At 44.6% G+C, this 18,467-nt stretch overlaps 1 protein-coding gene across 1 annotated transcript; it reads right to left on the bottom strand.

The window, feature by feature from the left end:
• Positions 1-7,558: 7,558 nt before the first annotated feature.
• Positions 7,559-17,341, bottom strand: LOC110520169 (interleukin-1 receptor-like 1). Its single transcript, XM_021597297.3, has 12 exons — positions 17,257-17,341; positions 12,660-12,707; positions 12,350-12,449; positions 11,970-12,210; positions 11,237-11,420; positions 10,893-11,043; positions 10,508-10,576; positions 10,281-10,410; positions 9,959-10,107; positions 9,706-9,837; positions 9,177-9,341; positions 7,559-9,073 (listed from the first exon to the last, which is right to left on the bottom strand). Exons 2-12 carry the CDS (start codon positions 12,702-12,704, stop codon positions 8,667-8,669), a joined length of 1,773 nt encoding a protein of 590 aa, XP_021452972.3. The 5' UTR covers positions 12,705-12,707; positions 17,257-17,341; the 3' UTR covers positions 7,559-8,666.
• Between the last annotated feature and the right edge of the window lie 1,126 nt (positions 17,342-18,467).

The raw sequence follows: 18,467 nt of genomic DNA, 5'->3' as shown, positions 1-18,467 counted from the left end.
AGGGTTTAGACCTGAGCCAACTCCCCGTGCTTACCATGGGGAGCGTGTTACTGGTCGGGCACCGTGTTATGAGGTGATGCGCACCATGTCTCCAGTGTTCAGTCAAAGCCCGGTGCGCTATATTCCAGCTCCTCGCATTGGCCGGGCTAGAGTGGGCATCCAGCCAGGACGGATGGTGCCGGCTCAGCGCTCCTGGCCTCCAGTGCGTCTCTTCGGCCCAGGATATCCTGCGCCGGCTCTGCGCACTGTGTCTCCGGTGCGTCTGCACAGCCCAGTGCGTCCTGTGCTAGCGCCCCGCATTTGCCGGGTGAAAGTAACCATCCAGCCAGGACGAGTTGTGCCAGCTCTACGCTTGTGTAGAGTGTATCCGGTGTATCCGGTGCCTGCTCCACGCACCAGGCTTCCAGTGCCTCTCCCCAGTCTGGTGAGACCTGTTCCGGTTCCACGTACCAGGCCTCCAGTATGTCTCCCCAGCCTGGTAAGCCCTGTGGCAGCTCCACACACCAGGCTTCCAGTACGTCTCCTCCTTCCGGCTTCACGTAAGAAGCCTCCAGTGATGATCCATGGCACGAAGCCTGTAGTGATGATCCATGTCACAAAGCCTGTAGTGATGATCCATGGCCCGGAGCCTGTAGTGATGATCCATGGCCCGGAGCTTCCAGTGATGATCCATGGCCCGGAGCCTGTAGTGATGATCCATGGCCCGGAGCCTGTAGTGATGATCCATGGCACGGAGCCTGTAGTGATGATCCATGGCCCGGAGCTTCCAGTGATGATCCATGGCCCGGAGCCTGTAGTGATGATCCATGGCCCGGAGCCTGTAGTGATGATCCATGGTCCGGAGCCTGTAGTGATGATCCATGGCCCGGAGCCTGTGGTGATGATCCATGGTCCGGAGCCTGTGGTGATGATCCATGGCCCGGAGCCTGTAGTGATGATCCATGGCCCGGAGCCTGTAGTGATGATTCATGGCCCGGAGCCTGTAGTGATGATCCATGGCCCGGAGCTTCCAGTGATGATCCATGGCCCGGAGCCTGTAGTGATGATCCATGGCCCGGAGCCTGTAGTGATGATCCATGGCCCGGAGCCTGTAGTGATGATCCATGGCCCGGAGCCTGTAGTGATGATCCATGGCCCGGAGCTTCCAGTGATGATCCATGGCCCGGAGCCTGTAGTGATGATCCATGGCCCGGAGCCTGTAGTGATGATCCATGGCACGGAGCCTGTAGTGATGATCCATGGCACGGAGCCTGTAGTGATGATCCATGGCCCGGAGCTTCCAGTGATGATCCATGGCCCGGAGCCTGTAGTGATGATCCATGGCCCGGAGCCTGTAGTGATGATCCATGGCCCGGAGCCTGTAGTGATGATCCATGGCCCGGAGCCTGTAGTGATGATCCATGGCCCGGAGCCTGTAGTGATGATCCATGGCCCGGAGCCTGTAGTGATGATCCATGGCCCGGAGCCTGTAGTGATGATCCATGGCCCGGAGCCTGTAGTGATGATCCATGGCCCGGAGCCTGTAGTGATGATCCATGGCCCGGAGCCTGTGGTTATGATCCATGGCCCGGAGCCTGTGGTGATGATCCATGGCCCGGAGCCTGTAGTGATGATCCATGGCACGGAGCCTGTAGTGATGATCCATGGCACGGAGCCTGTAGTGATGATCCATGGCCCGGAGCTTCCAGTGATGATCCATGGCCCGGAGCCTGTAGTGATGATCCATGGCCCGGAGCCTGTAGTGATGATCCATGGCCCGGAGCCTGTAGTGATGATCCATGGCCGGGAGCCTGTAGTGATGATCCATGGCCCGGAGCCTGTAGTGATGATCCATGGCCCGGAGCCTGTAGTGATGATCCATGGCCCGGAGCCTGTAGTGATGATCCATGGCCCGGAGCCTGTAGTGATGATCCATGGCCCGGAGCCTGTAGTTATGATCCATGGCCCGGAGCCTGTAGTGATGATCCATGGCACGAAGCCTCCAGTGATGATCCATGGCACGAAGCCTCCAGTGATGATCCATGGGCCGGAGCCTCCAGTGATGATCCATGGCAAGGAGCCTGCAGCGACGGTACCCAGTCTTGAGCCTGCAGCGACGGTCCGCAGTCCGGAGCCTCCGGCGATGATCGGTGGTCTGGTTTCTCTGGCGATGATCTGCAGCCCGTTTCCTCCAGTGAAGGTCCATGCGCTAGGAGCGCCACCAAAGCGGAGGGATCTGCGGGCGGAGGGGGATCTACGTACCGCACCGGAGCCGCCGTCGTGAAGAGATGCCCACCCGGACCCCTCCCCTTTAGAGTCAGGTTTTGCGGCCGGAGTCCGCACCTTTGGGGGGAGGGGGGGGTACTGTCACGCCCTGGCCATAGAGAGGCTTTTATTCTCTATCTTGGTTAGGCCAGGGTGTGACTAGGGTGGGCATTCTAGTTTCTTTATTTCTATGTTCGTGTGGTTCCCATTTAGAGGCAGCTGGTTATCGTTGTCTCTGATTGGGGATCATATATAAGTTGTCCTTTTTCGTTTGGGTTTTGTGGGTAGTTATTTTCTGTTTAGTGTCTGCACCTGATAGGACTGTTTCGGTTTTCACTCTTTGTTATTTTGTTCGAGTGTTTTGAGTTCTACATTTATCATGAACACTTACCACGCTGCGCTTTGGTCCATGCCTTCTGACGAGAGACGTCAGGGAAAATATATTTCACCCCCCCAGTCCTTTTTCCACAAACCTTCATCTAAAATTGTTGAATGAGTTTCCTGTAAACAATAGATTATTATATTCCTTCTTTTATCCAGGTAAATACTGATCGTCTTTTCTTATCTGCTAAGCCATTACAATTGTAACTGGCTATACTTATTTCACCACTTACCATAATGAGACACAACTTTCAATTCTATTTATCAAAATATATGTTTGTAAACGTACCATTAAAAAGTAACATGATGATTGAGTGTCTATATAGCTGTACCATGATATTCGCATTGCTACTAAGTAAACCTCCAATTGGTCCCCACTATTCCACCCGCTAAAAGCCCTCCTCATCCCGAGTTGGGTTGTCATCCCAATGCCCACAGGCCACCCCTGACCCCCTGTATCCCATAGCCCTGAAAAGACTGGGATCCATCCTTCGAAAAGAGCACACAGAAGTAGATCAACCGCCAAATGCATTTCCATCACCCTCACCTCAATTTGATTTTTTTAAAATCCTATTTCTTATTTTCCATAAATATCTATTAATATTTGTAGTAAATGTAGGCAATTTATGCAAAGGATTTTATCTCTCACCAGTCTCGCCATTACGAAAATTACATTATTGCAAGCAATTGTTATATTAGCAAACAATTATTGTGAATCATCCAATATTGTCCCTAACTTATTTTTTTCCTTTGCAACAGTTGTGGGATACGCACATACACATACATAGGCTCACTTTCTCAACAGTTGCACCAACCCAGAGCCCAACTCAAGAAAGGTCTTGATTTACAAATGCATATACAGTTGCAGCTGTATGAGAAGGCCTGCAGGACAGTTTTAAAAAATGGGCAGAAATGGAGAGATTTTATGAACCATTGTCACGTCCTATATGATGGAGGTCAAATGTACACCTTTTCCCTGAAACACCCACAACACGGTCCCCCGTATTGACCATATTCCCAAGCATCTCCATGCAGTCAGGCTTTTGATTTTGTGCCATCAGGGCCACAATAATATACCTCCTCTTTGAATGTTTGATTGTGAGTTACTGCATGGGTTACTGCAGCTCGTGTTTCCAGCACTGCCACTTCCTGGGTGGGGGCACCCCTCCGGAATCCCCACCGGCTAGGTACAAGGTTGTCAAGGTTCTCATTAGCAGCTTTGAGAATTTCCTTGTAAAGTATGCTCTCCCTTAGGGGGCTTTGGCTTTGCAGGACCAACCCTGCCAAGCAGGCTCAAAATCTTGAGGGGGCAGTGCTGCTCTAGGTCTCTGATCGCATTTTGGCTGCATACAGGCCACTTACAGCAGGCCCATAAAACAGTTAGGGACTTCTCCTTAGTATCTGGGTCATTCAGGTGGGTGTCTAGGGTATAGGGTTGTGGACCGTTTCATCAATATAGGATCATAAATAAATTAGATATATATCATTTATTTGAAAAATGTAGTTCCCCATGAAAGGACAATAAATAAATTCAATGTGTAACTTATTTTAAAACACTGTTGGTGTATATACCATGGTAGGACAATATATACAGTGGGGCAAAAAAGTATTTAGTCAGCCACCAATTGTGCAAGTTCTCCCACTTAAAAAGATGAGAGAGGCCTGTAATTTCCATCATAGGTACACTTCAACTATGACAGACAAAAAGAGACAGAGAAAAAAAATCCAGAAAATCACATTGTAGGATTTTTAATGAATTTATTTGCAAATTATGGTGGAAAATAAGTATTTGGTCAATAACAAAAGTTTATCTCAATACTTTGTCATTGCCAACAAAGGGTATATAACAGAGGTCAAACGTTTTCTGTAAGTCTTCACAAGGTTTTCACACAATGTTGCTTGTATTTTGGTCCATTCCTCCATACAAATCTCCTCTAGAGCAGTGATGTTTTGGGGCTGTTGCTGGGCAACACGGACTTTCAACTCCCTCCAAAGATTTTCTATGGGGTTGAGATCTGGAGACTGGCTAGGCCACTCCAGGACCTTGAAATGCTTCTTACGAAGCCACTCCAGAGAGAGACTGAGAGACAGAAAGAGAGACCGAGAGACCGAGAGACAGAAAGAGAGACGAGAGACAGAGAGAGAGAGACAGACAGAGAGACACACAGAGAGACACACAGAGAGAGAGACAGAGACAGAGAGAGTCAGAGAGAGAGAGAGAGACAGACAGAGAGACAGACAGACAGACAGAGAGCGAGACAGACAGAGAGAGAGACAGACAGACAGAGAGAGAGACAGAGAGAGAGACCGAGAGACAAAGAGAGACCGAGAGACAGAGCCAGAGAGAGAGAGACCGAGAGACAGAGAGAGACCCAGAGAGACAGAGCGGGAGACCGAGAGAGGGAGACCGAGAGAGAGAGACCAAGAGAGAGGGAGAGAGAGAGCGAGACCGAGAGAGACAGAGAGAGACAGAGAGCGAGACCGAGAGAGACCGAGAGAGACAGAGAGAGACAGAGAGAGACAGAGAGAGACCGAGAGAGACCGAGAGAGAGACCGAGAGAGAGACCGAGAGAGAGACCGAGAGAGAGACAGACAGAGAGACAGACAGAGAGACCGAGAGAGAGACCGAGAGAGAGACCGAGAGAGAGACCGAGAGAGAGACAGAGAGAGAGACAGAGAGAGAGACAGAGAGAGAGACAGAGAGAGAGACAGAGAGAGAGACAGAGAGAGACCGAGAGAGAGACCGAGAGAGAGAGAGAGAGACAGAGAGAGAGACAGAGAGAGAGACAGAGAGAGAGACCGAGAGAGAGAGAGAGAGACAGAGAGAGACAGAGAGAGAGACAGAGAGAGAGACCGAGAGAGAGACCGAGAGACAGAGAGAGACAGAGAGAGACCGAGAGAGACCGAGACAGAGACCGAGAGACAGAGACCGAGAGACAGAGACCGAGAGACAGAGACCGAGAGACAGAGACCGAGAGACAGAGACCGAGAGACAGAGACCGAGAGACAGAGACCGAGAGACAGAGACCGAGAGACAGAGACCGAGAGACAGAGACCGAGAGACAGAGACCGAGAGACAGAGACCGAGAGACCGAGAGACAGAGACCGAGAGACAGAGACCGAGAGACACAGACCGAGAGACACAGAGCGAGAGACACAGAGCGAGAGAGAGAGACCGAGAGAGACAGAGACCGAGAGACAGAGAGAGTCCGAGAGGGAGAGACAGCGAGAGACCGAGAGAGAGAGAGACCGAGAGAGAGAGAGAGACCGAGAGAGAGAGAGACCGAGAGAGAGAGAGAGACCGAGAGAGAGAGAGAGACCGAGAGAGACCGAGAGAGACCGAGACCGAGAGAGACCGAGAGAGACCGAGAGAGACCGAGAGAGACCGAGAGAGAGACAGAGAGAGACAGAGAGAGAGAGAGGGTCTCATGAGGGTCTGCTATACAAATTGATGGAAAGTGGTGTTGGGGGTAAAACATACGACATTATAAAATCCATGTACACAAACAACAAGTGTGCGGTTAAAATTGGCAAAAAACATTTCTTCACACAGGGTCGTGGGGTGAGACAGGGATGCAAGCTTAAGCCCCACCCTCTTCAACATATATATATCAACGAATTGGCGCGGGCACTAGAAAAGTCTGCAGCACCCGGCCTCACCCTGCTAGAATCTGAAGTCAAATGTCTACTGTTTGCTGATGATCTGGTGCTTCTGTCACCAACCAAGGAGGGCCTACAGCAGCACCTAGATCTTCTGCACAGATTCTGTCAGACTTGGGCCCTGACAGTAAATCTCAGTAAGACCAAAATAATGGTGTTCCAAAAAAGGTCCAGTCGCCAGGACCACAAATACAATTTCCATCTAGACACTGTTGCCCTAGAGCACACAAAAAAACTATACATACCTTGGCTTAAACATCAGCGCCACAGGTAACTTCCACAAAGCTGTGAACGATCTGAGAGACAAGGCAAGAAGGGCATTCTATGCCATCAAAAGGAACATAAATTTCAACATACCAATTAGGATCTGGCTAAAAATACTTGAATCAGTCATAGAGCCCATTGCCCTTTACGGTTGTGAGGTCTGGGGTCCGCTCACCAACCAAGACTTCACAAAATGGGACAAACACCAAATTGAGACTCTGCATACAGTATTCTGCAAAACATATCCTCTGTGTACAACGTAAAACACCAAATAATGCATGCAGAGCAGAATTAGGCCTATACCTACTAATTATCAAAATCCAGAAAAGAGCTGTTAAATTCTACAACCACCTAAAAGGAAGCGATTCCCAAACCTTCCATAACAGGGCCATCACCTACAGAGAGATGAACCTGGAGAAGAGTCCCCTAAGCAAGCTGGTCCTGGGGCTCTGTTCACAAACACAAACACACCCCACAGAGCCCCAGGACAGCAACAACAATTAGACCCAACCAAATCATGAGAAAACAAAAATATAATTACTTGACACATTGGAAAGAATTAACAAAAAAACAGAGCAAACTAGAATGCTATTTGGCCCTAAACAGAGAGTACACAGTGGCAGAATACCTGTCCACTGTGACTGACCCAAACTTAAGGAAAGCTTTGACTATGTACAGACTTAGTGAGCATAGCCTTGCTATTGAGAAAGGCCGCCGTAGGCAGACATGGCTCTCAAGAGAAGACAGGCTATGTGCACACTGCCCACAAAATGAGGTGGAAACTGAGCTGCACTTCCTAACCTCCTGTCCAACGTATGACCATATTAGAGATACATATTTCCCTCGGATTACACAGATGCACAAAGAATTCAAAAACAAATCCAATTTTGATAAACTCCCATATCTACTGAGGGAAATTCCAGTGTGCCATCACAGCAGCAAGATTTTTGACCTGTTGCCACAAGAAAAGGGCAACCAGTGAAGAACAAACACCATTGTAAATACAACCCATATTTATGCTTATTTATTTTCCCTTTTGTTCTTTAACCATTTGAACATTGTTACAACACAGTATATATATATATATATGTATAAAAATACATTTGTAATGTCTTTATTGTTTTGAAATTTCTGTATGTGTAATGTTTACTGTTCATTTTTATTGTTTATTTCACTTTTGTATATTATCTACCTCACTTGCTTTGGCAATGTTAACACGTTTCCCATGCCAATAAAGTCCTTTGAATTGAATTGAATTGAGAAAGAGAGAGACCGAGAGACCGAGAGACCGAGAGAGAGACAGAGAGAGAGAGAGACCGAGAGACCGAGAGACAGAGAGAGAGACAGAGACAGAGAGACAGAGAGAGAGAGAGAGACAGAGAGAGAGAGACAGAAAGAGAGACCGAGAGAGAGACACCAAGACCATGTGTGTATGTTTGGGTCTGTGTTACATGAGAAGGTGTGTGCCTGTCTTCATTTTCTTTTGACATAATAATCGGCACGTTTATCTTGTGAAAGTAGACAAGTTTCTCAAAGGTTGTACATTTCAATTGATTTAGGACCTTAGTCAATATGTCACTATGGCACCATAGACAGGTTGGTTGTTTAGCAACAAAACAGAAGTGTGCACAGATATGGAGCAAACAGAACGGGTTGGTTTAGATTGTTGACAACATGTAAACTATATTTAGTCTCCAATGTTTATTGAAAACATAAAAGTTGCACAATGAACACTTGTTGTCTCTCAACTACATTGTTACAGTTGTTGGTTAGTAAGCAAGCACATTTTGCCATATTAGCATAGACGTGACAGTCAAAATACCTAAAAACAAGACATGGAATCAAGAACAAGATAAAACTAGCTGAAATTAACCAGTTACTATTCCCCACATGGCAGTTTCTTGTCATTGTTGCTAGCCATCCAGAATCACAACAACACACGGCCTTCTGCCACATTGTACACATCGTTTTTGTGACGTTCTCAGCTAACCTGTGTAAATCTCTGCACAGCACTGGAATAATTAATGATATTTCTATGAATGGAATAAGGATTTTCAGAGAACCCAGACCTCCAACCGCACTTCAAGTCCTCAGACCTGATTGTTCACATAGAACAGTCATATTAACTGGTTGTCAAAACTAGTCGAGCGCGGCCAAGGCATCATGTAACGCACCCTCTTCCAGAAGCTTGAGTTGGGCAGCATCGACCCACGCCTTCCCTCATGCCATATTAAGGGGGCACTCTTGCGGACCAGGTGCTGCAGGCCAGGGGACAGGTGTGTGTAGCCACCCTCCCCCATATCCCCCAGCTGGATGAGGATGACGCTCATCTCACTGTGGACCAGAGCCTGGTAGAGCCCCACCTGACAGTCATAGTCTTCTGCTGTGGTCAGCGAAGACGAGCAGCCCCATTGGCCACATGAGCTTTGACCTTCTGAGTCTGACCATGTGCTTGAGCTGGGGGTCAGGATGACAATCAGCCTCCTGCTCAGCCGTATGCAGGCCTCCACCAACTCCATGCGGTCTGGGGACAACAGAATAGAGAGAAGCGGGAGAAGTTAACTTTTGATGTTTATTTCTGTTACATTTGCTTCTTAGAGGGTAGGACACAGTCTGAAAGAACCAACCTTCCCCAGGTAAGTCGTCTCTGCCGTGGATGAAGAGTCTAAAGCCACACTTCTTCTCCAGGACAGTGGGCAGAACGCTGCTCACAAAGTGATACACTTTCTCCTCCCTTTCCTGATCTAAGCCATCCATCTGGTAGACAACGTAAGCATCATAGACCTTCCCATCTGAAAACACAGACAAAGAGGTTTCTGTCAAACCTCAGCAGGAAAGGAGTAGATTGTAGAGATTTGATTAAATTCTAGTTGAACTGAAATTTAGTTATTTTAATATAAATTTGCCCATTACTTCTACACTTGCAGTGGGATTGACCCCAGCCGGGACCTGTTGAGAAGGGCCTACTGCAGACAACTGCACTGCACAATCAGTGGGCCATGCTTCAGTGTGGTGACTAAGAACTAAATGTAGTAATATGTTTATATGGTATCCAATACTATATAGATCATGTAGGCTGAATTAGCATTTCTGTACAATGAAATATCTTTGTGAAATAGCATCATTAAACTTCAGTGGGTGGCTAGATGTTCTTACCCTCAGATCGACCACAGCATTTGAAAACTCCACGGAAGAGCAGCGCCAGATCGATGTCAAAGACTTTAACAGCCACAGCAGCTAGCAAGACGAAGAGCAGTAGCACCACACATAGACCCATAAACATAAACCCTATTGGGGGGGAGACAGGGAGAACACAACACCAAGAAAGTTACAGAGTTTGCATGTGTGATTTTGTGTGTTTGTGTGACATGTGTCTGTGTGATGTTTGTTTAAGAGTGTGTGTACTTACCTCTTAGCTTGAGAGTAACCACTGCACAATCCCATTTCTGGTCGTTCATTGCAACACATGTGAACTTTGACTGGAGGTCCCTCATAGTCACTGTGTTTATGATCAGGATAGCTGTGAAGATACTTCGCATTGAAGATACCTCCACCTCGCTACAGTAACACATACACACAAAACATTCACACAGCGAATTCTCAACGGTGAATCTGGGGTCTTGCTTTCAAGGAAATGTGTTAATTCTGTAACCTTGTTCTCAAAAACAAGTGTGTGTGTGCTTGTGTGTATGCATTAATCCATGTGTGTGTGTGTGCATGTGTGTACCTACCTGGTGGTGTTCACAGAGTAGCCTTGCTGCTGCGAGCGCACTTTCACTCCATTTATCTCCCACCACACGTGACAGTTGTCTTCAATGTTCTGCCCACAAAACGCTTCACACCTCAACTTCTTAGTGGTGTCTATGAAGAACAAGAGATACTATGAAGACAGAGAGATATTTCCTGGGCAAACCAAATCAAGCACAACACAAGTATTTGAGCCAGGTTTGATCCCTACACAGGTCAGTGGTCTCTGTGCTTCCGTTTATAGGCAGGTTGATCTGAGGAGGATGCGAGGCAGAGGGAGCTGAAGGAGACAAACACACAGTTTAGTCAGAAAGATACTTTTGGATATATTCAAAACGTTGTTATTGATGATTGTTGCTGCCACAAAGCCCACATTTGATATGAGGGTCACTTTTGATGTTTTTGATTCTGTTTGTTTGATATAAATGGAGTCTAATGTACCTAGTATAGCCTAATAACCTGCTGTAATGTAGCCTAGAGTTTCCATGTTTGCTGACCCTGCTGCCATCTTGGATGAGGTTTCAACAAAGCTAAAATCAAATAAATAAACTGCTGAGAGGATTGACAGAGCGGTCATCAAGTCACAACCTACATACCTTGGATCTTTAGTCTCCTGGATGCAGAAGTGTTGAGAACCGTCCCATTGTGCTCCCACGTGCACACACACGTATAGATGCCCTCGTCTGCTTTGGAGGCGCCATACACCCACAGATTTCTCTCAGACTCGTTTGGAATGAGACTGAAATTCTGAAGTTAAAGACAAACAATTTGACAAACTTCTTTGCTGAAATTTTTATTTTATTTTATTTTTATTTCACCTTGATTCCACTAATCAAGAGCAGGTGCAACCCTTAGGAGCTTTAGGACAGGAGTTGAGAACCAATGTTGAATAGTTTTACAGGCTTGAGGTTTGTGTTAGCATTCCGGTCATGTTCAGTACCTTATACCAGACTAAGTTTTCTTTTCCATCTTGGCATAGTTTTTCCACGGGGTCAGGACATGGGATAGCGATGTTTTCTGCTGACTCTGAGATATCTTCAAACAGGACTGAATGATCGAACGGTTGGGCTTTGACCACAATCACCTCTGTCACAGAAATTAGGCAGGTGTCTGCTCCCTTTTTCCTGGAACATAGGGATATACAGTGTACCAGTTATCCAAAAGGGAACCAACAGGGTTCTAACTGGGGGCCAGCTGAAGAACCCTTTTAGGCTGTAGAGAGCAAATGTTTTTTTCTAAGAGTATATACAGCCTGAAACTAAGCAGTATAAAAACGTGGAACGTTTCCTTACAAGCCAGAATGTTGAATACAATTGTATTACATGTTACCCTAACAGCTCTTTGTGTGGTTGGTCCTTCAGTAAGTCAAATTGTGCGACAAAATATCCACAGGTAAGTATTATTTACCCAACTTTTTAGAGTGCCAGAATTGCCGTTGAAATTTCTATCACCTGGCACATGCTCAAAACCATGTAAACACCTGCAGAATTTCCGTCAGTATGCAGGGACCCTAAGGTTTGTTCTTTGTAAATGTGCATGCCTACCCTAGCCCTATGTACACATCCAGGTTCAACACTAACCCTAGACTCAACCCACACCCTCCCAAACAGGGCTCCCCCGCTCTCAATTACCAATGTAACCCCTAAAACACACACACACAGTTGTTGTATTACCAGTAGGTGTAGTACTGATCAGAGTCGTTGATTAAAAGGGGGAGGAAGAAGAGCACCGGTCCATGATGATGCACACGCTCTTCCTCAGAGGACGAGAGCTCTTGGGTTCTGTTTCTGTACCAGGTAAACTCAGTCACGCTGGCCCAAACCAACTCACTCAGGTCATAGTAGGCTGGCAAACTAAGGGCCTCCCCCTCTGTCACAGTAGTTTCATACTTTTCAAATAGTTGACATGGGGACTCTGCCAAAACATGAACAGACATTACCCGATTAAGTTGCATGTGAAGGAAAAGAGGTCTATTGTTCAAGGTACAATATATTCACTATACATTGTAATAATGGGATGTAGAAATGTGTGAAATCTGAAGAAGATGCTATACCTGTGTAATGACCTATTGTAGTGGGGTTTAAGGACATTTCTCTCTGGGCAGAAATCCTAGTCAAACTGAGGAGCAGGAACATGAGACCACCATCCACCAACTTCAAGACAAGGGGAACAAAAAATAGAATGATACCTTATTGTAAAGTCGGACAGGAACTATCATTCCACACAAGACCCTATAATAAAACATCAGGACCATGCTTTACTTGTTTTTACAATAAATGACATACTTATTTTCAAGAGGGAATAAAATACATATGCAGAAAACATTTTTAGGTTCAGAGTGAAGAATTACTGAAAGAGCATACCCTGAATGTGAAGGAGCACATTTTCTGCAAAACAGGAACTTGCATCCACTGATAAGAAAGAACAAGAGTCAGATATCTCATTCAATATCTTTTTAGGATATCCTGTTATTGATACTGCAGAAATGATGAAAACTAAAATGTTGACATAATGTGGATTATTGAAATGGCCATGTAACATATTAAGCTTGAATGAAGAAACCATGACATGCAACAAGATTATGGAAAATAACCTGTCTTTGCTTCAATTTTTTGTTCAAATCGTTTTGGTGCCATTTTCACAAGCATGTGGTGAATTTTCAAAACTCTTAGTACAAAACTCCAAACTGGTAACACTTGTAATGCAGAAAGTACTATATTCTTACACTGTTTTCACATTAGAAAATACACTTGCACTACCCAACAAAATGTGCTGAAAATCTTATTGTCATCATTTCTATCCCATGTGCGATCAAAGGTGTGTTCATTGAATACATCTTTCACAATAATTGATGCAAAATAGAAATATATTGTTCAGATATAATTACAGCTAGAAATGAATCTTTTCCCCCAAATCTACCAAGTTTTAGTACAGGGAATAATTCATATTTATCCAGTGACCATTTAAAGCGTTTAAAACCCAGATATGGTCTCTATGCCAGGGTTCTCCCCAAATAAGAGAGCGCTGAGCCACCTTGTTGACTTGGCTGCGTCACTATGTAATGATTTCAGAGCAAATGAATCTGATATTTAGTAATATATATTATATTATATATTATTATATATTATATTGGCGATATATTTGATCGCCAATGACATTGTTGTGCATTTTGAAACAGGCTGTTTATAAATTCAGAGTGTTATCATGTTCCTCAATTAATTCCAGCCAGGTCACCCATGATACATGTCAGTATTAGACGTCCATCAATGTCTGAGGATGTCGGGAGATGTGGAAACCGGCCACTAGGGACAACAGTGAGGGATGTTACCTTCAAGTAGGTTTCGGTTTTGCTAGGGTGTTGTGGATGGGCGTAAGCATCTGCTTCTGGTGTAAAAGGTTACGTATTTTGTTTTAAGCCTATCCCAAACCTTAACCATTCTGAGCTAATACCTAACCTTAATATGTTGTAGTTAATGACTAAACTTAACCTTAAACACTTCAAAATTTGACATTTGGAACAATTTCAAAATATGCGTATGAGAAACATGAATGAACGTCTAATACTTGTTGCAGCATTCAGCGCATTTCAGCAGTAGGCTATCTCAACACAGAGTGCGCCCAGGAAGCGCAGAACACATCCCGACTATGGCTTTGTTGAATCCTAAAAACTTTGTAACAGTAGTCAAACAAAAGTCAAAAGAGCAAAGTTGCTAAGCTTGCCTGATAACCTCCTTCAAAGAATGACAGAATACAGTGCATTATTCAGACCCCTTGACTTTTTCCACATTTTGTTATGTTACAGCCTTATTATGAAATGGATTCAATTGTTTTTTCATACAATACTCACAACAGCACAAAATGACAAAGCAAAAACTGTTTTTTAGAAATGTTTGCAAAAGTTTGCAAAAACTTAAATATGAGTCTTATTGGGTATGACAGTATGACACCAATCTTGGCACACCATTCTTCTCTGCAGACCCTCTCAAACTCTGTCAGGTGGAATGGGGTGCTTCACTGAACAGCTTTTTTCAGGTCTCTCCAGAGATGTGAGATCAGGTTCAAGTCCTGGCTCTGGCTGGGCAACTCAAGGACATTCAGAGACTTGTCCCAAAGCCACTCCTGTGTTGTCTTGGCTGTGTGCTTACAGTCATTGTCCTGTTGGAAAGTTAACCTTTTGCCCCAGTCTGAGATCCTGAGCACTCTGGAACAGGTTTTCATCAAGGATCTCTCTGTCCTTTGCTCTGTTCATCTTTCCCTTGATCCTGACTAGTCTCCCAGTCCCTCCCACTGAAAAACATCAACACAACATGATGCTGTCACCACCATACTTTGCCGTAGGGATGGTGCCAGGTTTCTTCCACACGTGACGCTTGGCATTCAGGCCGCCGAGATCAATCTTGGTTTCATCAGACCAGATAATATTGTATCTTATGGTCTGAGAGTCTTTTGTGCCTTTTACTGAAGAGTGGCTTCCGTCTGGCAACCAAATATCTGATTGGTGGAGTGCCCCAGAGATGGGTTGTCTTTCTAGAAGGTTCTCCCATCTCCACAGAGGAACTCTGGTGCTCTGTCAGAGTGACCTTTGGTTCTTGGTCACCTCCCTGACCAAGGTCCTTGTCCCCCGATTTCTCAGTTTGGCCAGGCGGCCAGCTCTAGGAAGAGTCTTGGTGGTTCCAGACTGATTCCATTTAAGAATGATGGAGGCCAATGTGTTCTTGGGGACCTTCAATGCTGCAGAAATATTTTGGTGCCCTTCCCTAGATCTGTGCCTCGATACATTCCTGTCTCAGAGCTCTACAGACAATTCATTCGACCTCATGGCTTAGTTTTTGCTCTGACATGCATGAATGACGAGGGTGAAGAGTGAAAATAGTTTAAATATCAATCTATTTTAACAGAGACCAACTCTGTCTAAAAAAATATCCATAGCCTATCTACTGTCATATTGTTTGATGATCACATGTTCTCTACCAAAGGTCTCATATGGGCAACAAATATGAGACAGCGCAGAGAAGCGGGGAAAATGTTATAGCTGTATTTTGACATGCATAGGCAAGTGACGTCATTTGATAATGCATCCTCCATTAGGCTATATGGATTACAGAGTTATTAAGTTAGGAATTTTAATGTGAGAAAGGAGATTTTGGGTGTCAGTGGGATTGGGACTGGATAGGAAAATAGCTTTGGCTTTAGGTCAGGAGAAGATAGAATCTTACCTCATGCCTCTCTGAATTGTTAACAGACTTTATGTCTGTGACAGAGGTGCCTATGTAACGAATTGTTTATGGGCCTATCACGTTTGTGACTGTCTGTGACAGCTCACAATGACAGCTCAAATAGGCACATGTTATTTTATAAGCTATACAGTGGGGGTTTCCAGTGGGGTTTATTAACTGCATGTGGGTCGCGTGTGGAGTCCAGGAGTGTCAATTATGCATGTGCTTTCAATTAATGACGACTTTGTGTGTAAACACCCTAGGTTAAAGGCTTCAATGTGATAATCTGTTTGGAGAATTTGGCCAAAGGTTCTCATTGACATTGTGGACAGGTGAGGCGTGATATACAGTGAGCTTCAAAAGTATTGGGACAGTGACACATTCCCTGCTGCTCTGGCTCTGCACTTCAGCACCCCAGAACCGAAACGATACAATGACCACCAGGCTAAAGTGCAGACTGTCAGCTCCAACAGAGAGCATTTCACTGTGAGGTTTACAGCTGTTGTATTCGGCACATGTGACTAATACAATTTGATTCGATTTGATTTTATCCACACCAGGCGAACCGGCCATAAACCACAGCACCGTCTGTACGTAGTCCCCCGACCCCCAGGGGAGCAAAGGCATGGGAACAAATTCACCCATATGTGCACTAAAGTAGTAAAATATTCAGCACCTGGACCCACATTCCCAGCATTCAACATGGTGGTCCTGTGTGGCTCAGTTACTGAGAGCATGGCACTAGCAACACCAGAGTTGTGGGTTAGATTCTCACTGTGGTCACATATGAAAATGTGTGGATTCATATTTGTCACTTTGCATAAAAGTGCCTGCTATGTAAATGGCATATATTACAATAGTACTGTACTGGCAATGACATTTCAGAAAGCAGTGTGAAACCTTCCCTTCATAAAGATCCCAGCAACTTTATTTTAGAAACATGTTTACTGTTTAGGGGATGCATTTGTTACATTTTTTTAATCATTATAGTTATCATCATAATAGTATATATATATATATATATATATATATATATATATATATATATATATTTATTTCATGCTTTATATGTTTATACCTTATGTTTAATTATGTAGTGCTCAAAATCTGCAGTAGACAAACCAGTTTAAAATCTATAAATTGACCAAACAGTTAAGTGATTATCAATTTTGAGCAGTTGGATGAATTAATAGTAAAATGTATTTTAACAAATTAGAAGATAATCATATCAATAATGATGTGAGCATTGTATTGTAAAAACAATTATTTTATTTGAACATGTATTGCAATGTGAAACATATTCTAGATGGAACACTGATCAAGTTTGGTGAAAAGGTGTCTGTATTATTTTGACAAGCCTATTTTATACTTAGCCAATTGGAAATGTGGTTCGAATTTTGAAACCACTGCCTTTTGATGATCTGTTTTGAGTTATGTACATAGCGTGGTGAAAACTTACCACATTCGCAGAAAAAGTCATCTGACAAATAGCATATATACAATAGTTTTTCAAATGTTGTACTGCACTGCTGGTGCACTGTATATGCTTGCTGATGAGACAAGCATGAACCATATTCTGATGACAATATTTCAAACATTGGAACCTAAACATCCCATAAACAGCACAATTTCAACATAGATGCATACATTTCCACATAGTGCTTGTTGAAGCATACTCAGCTTTGCACAGAAAAAACACACTTAAAGTGATCTGTAATCTAATCAAGTGAATTGCAAGCCTTACCTACGCAGCAATCCTCCCTCAGTCTAAAGTAGCATCTGAGTAGAATTTACACAGTAGGTGTATATCTGGAACTGGAATCTGCTAAATATGAGCAAAATGAGCAGTGTAAACTTCTATTGTAGGCCGGAGTATGGGTAGTGCTTTCTAGCAGGTATTTGCATATTTCCATTAGGGAAAGCCTATTCTGTGACGTTAGCTTGTGCAATAACTCAATTCTCCCTTGCAGTCCTTCTTAACAATGCAAGTTTTTAAGACTCTGGCAAAGGGTAAAATCTACAAAACTTAGTCCACTCTGTTCGTATCAGATTCCGGTTTTGGGAACAGAAAATTTGTATTGAGGTCAAACGTTTCATCATTGAGACAATTAACATAATGTGATTCCATCTGACTCCATCTTCTCCCACTGCCACTGGGCTTCCTCCCATCACCATATTTGGTAGTGAGTGGAAACCCCAACCAGATGCTTCACACTTATATATATTTTTTATTTAACCATTATTTAACTAGGCAAGTCAGTTTTATTGCAATACTGACATTTGGTCATACTGTAATGCCAAAATTCAAGTGTGTTACTTTTCATATAACATAACATAACATCTTCTCTCTAATACGGGACCAGTATAATCTCCCTGAGCTAAGAATCATCCTCCTGGGTAGGGATTGGCTGGAGAAGAGCCAAACAGGAAACACCATAATGGACCGGAGGGACGTGGAGATGTGTATGAGGAGAAAGGGTTTAATAGACAGCTAGCAGGTCACTGTGGTCAACACATCAGACAGTACTCTGTGCAGGACCCTCTCCTTGTCCACCGTAACATAGAAGCCAGCATATCCATGTGTCAACCAGGTCCCCAATGCCTTCCTCATGGTCATCCCTTTGAACTCACGCAAAGGCAGGGAATGGACAGTAGAGGGCCCCCTCAATCTTCTCAACCACATACTCTGGAGACACATGATGGTAGTGTTTACCCAATGTGAGAAACTCAGGTGAATGTCACTAGGGGAACACATAGTGAGACATGGGTTTCTCCAGGAGATGGTGGAGAAGTGTGGGCATAGGTGCCATGCTTTAAACACTAGGGCCAACACATGGGGTGATGATGTCACTCAGGTCCCAGAGCTGCTGAGGAAGATAGATGAAATGGTGGCAGGAAACAGGGAGGGGAGTGAACGCGCTTACCTTGTCATGAATGAGAGGTTTTCGATGTAGA

This window comes from Oncorhynchus mykiss, chromosome 3 (assembly GCF_057628025.1).
Source record: "Oncorhynchus mykiss isolate SJ-2025 chromosome 3, ASM5762802v1, whole genome shotgun sequence".
Classification (NCBI taxonomy): Eukaryota; Metazoa; Chordata; class Actinopteri; order Salmoniformes; family Salmonidae; genus Oncorhynchus; species Oncorhynchus mykiss.
This window is presented reverse-complemented; position numbering and strand designations above follow the sequence as displayed.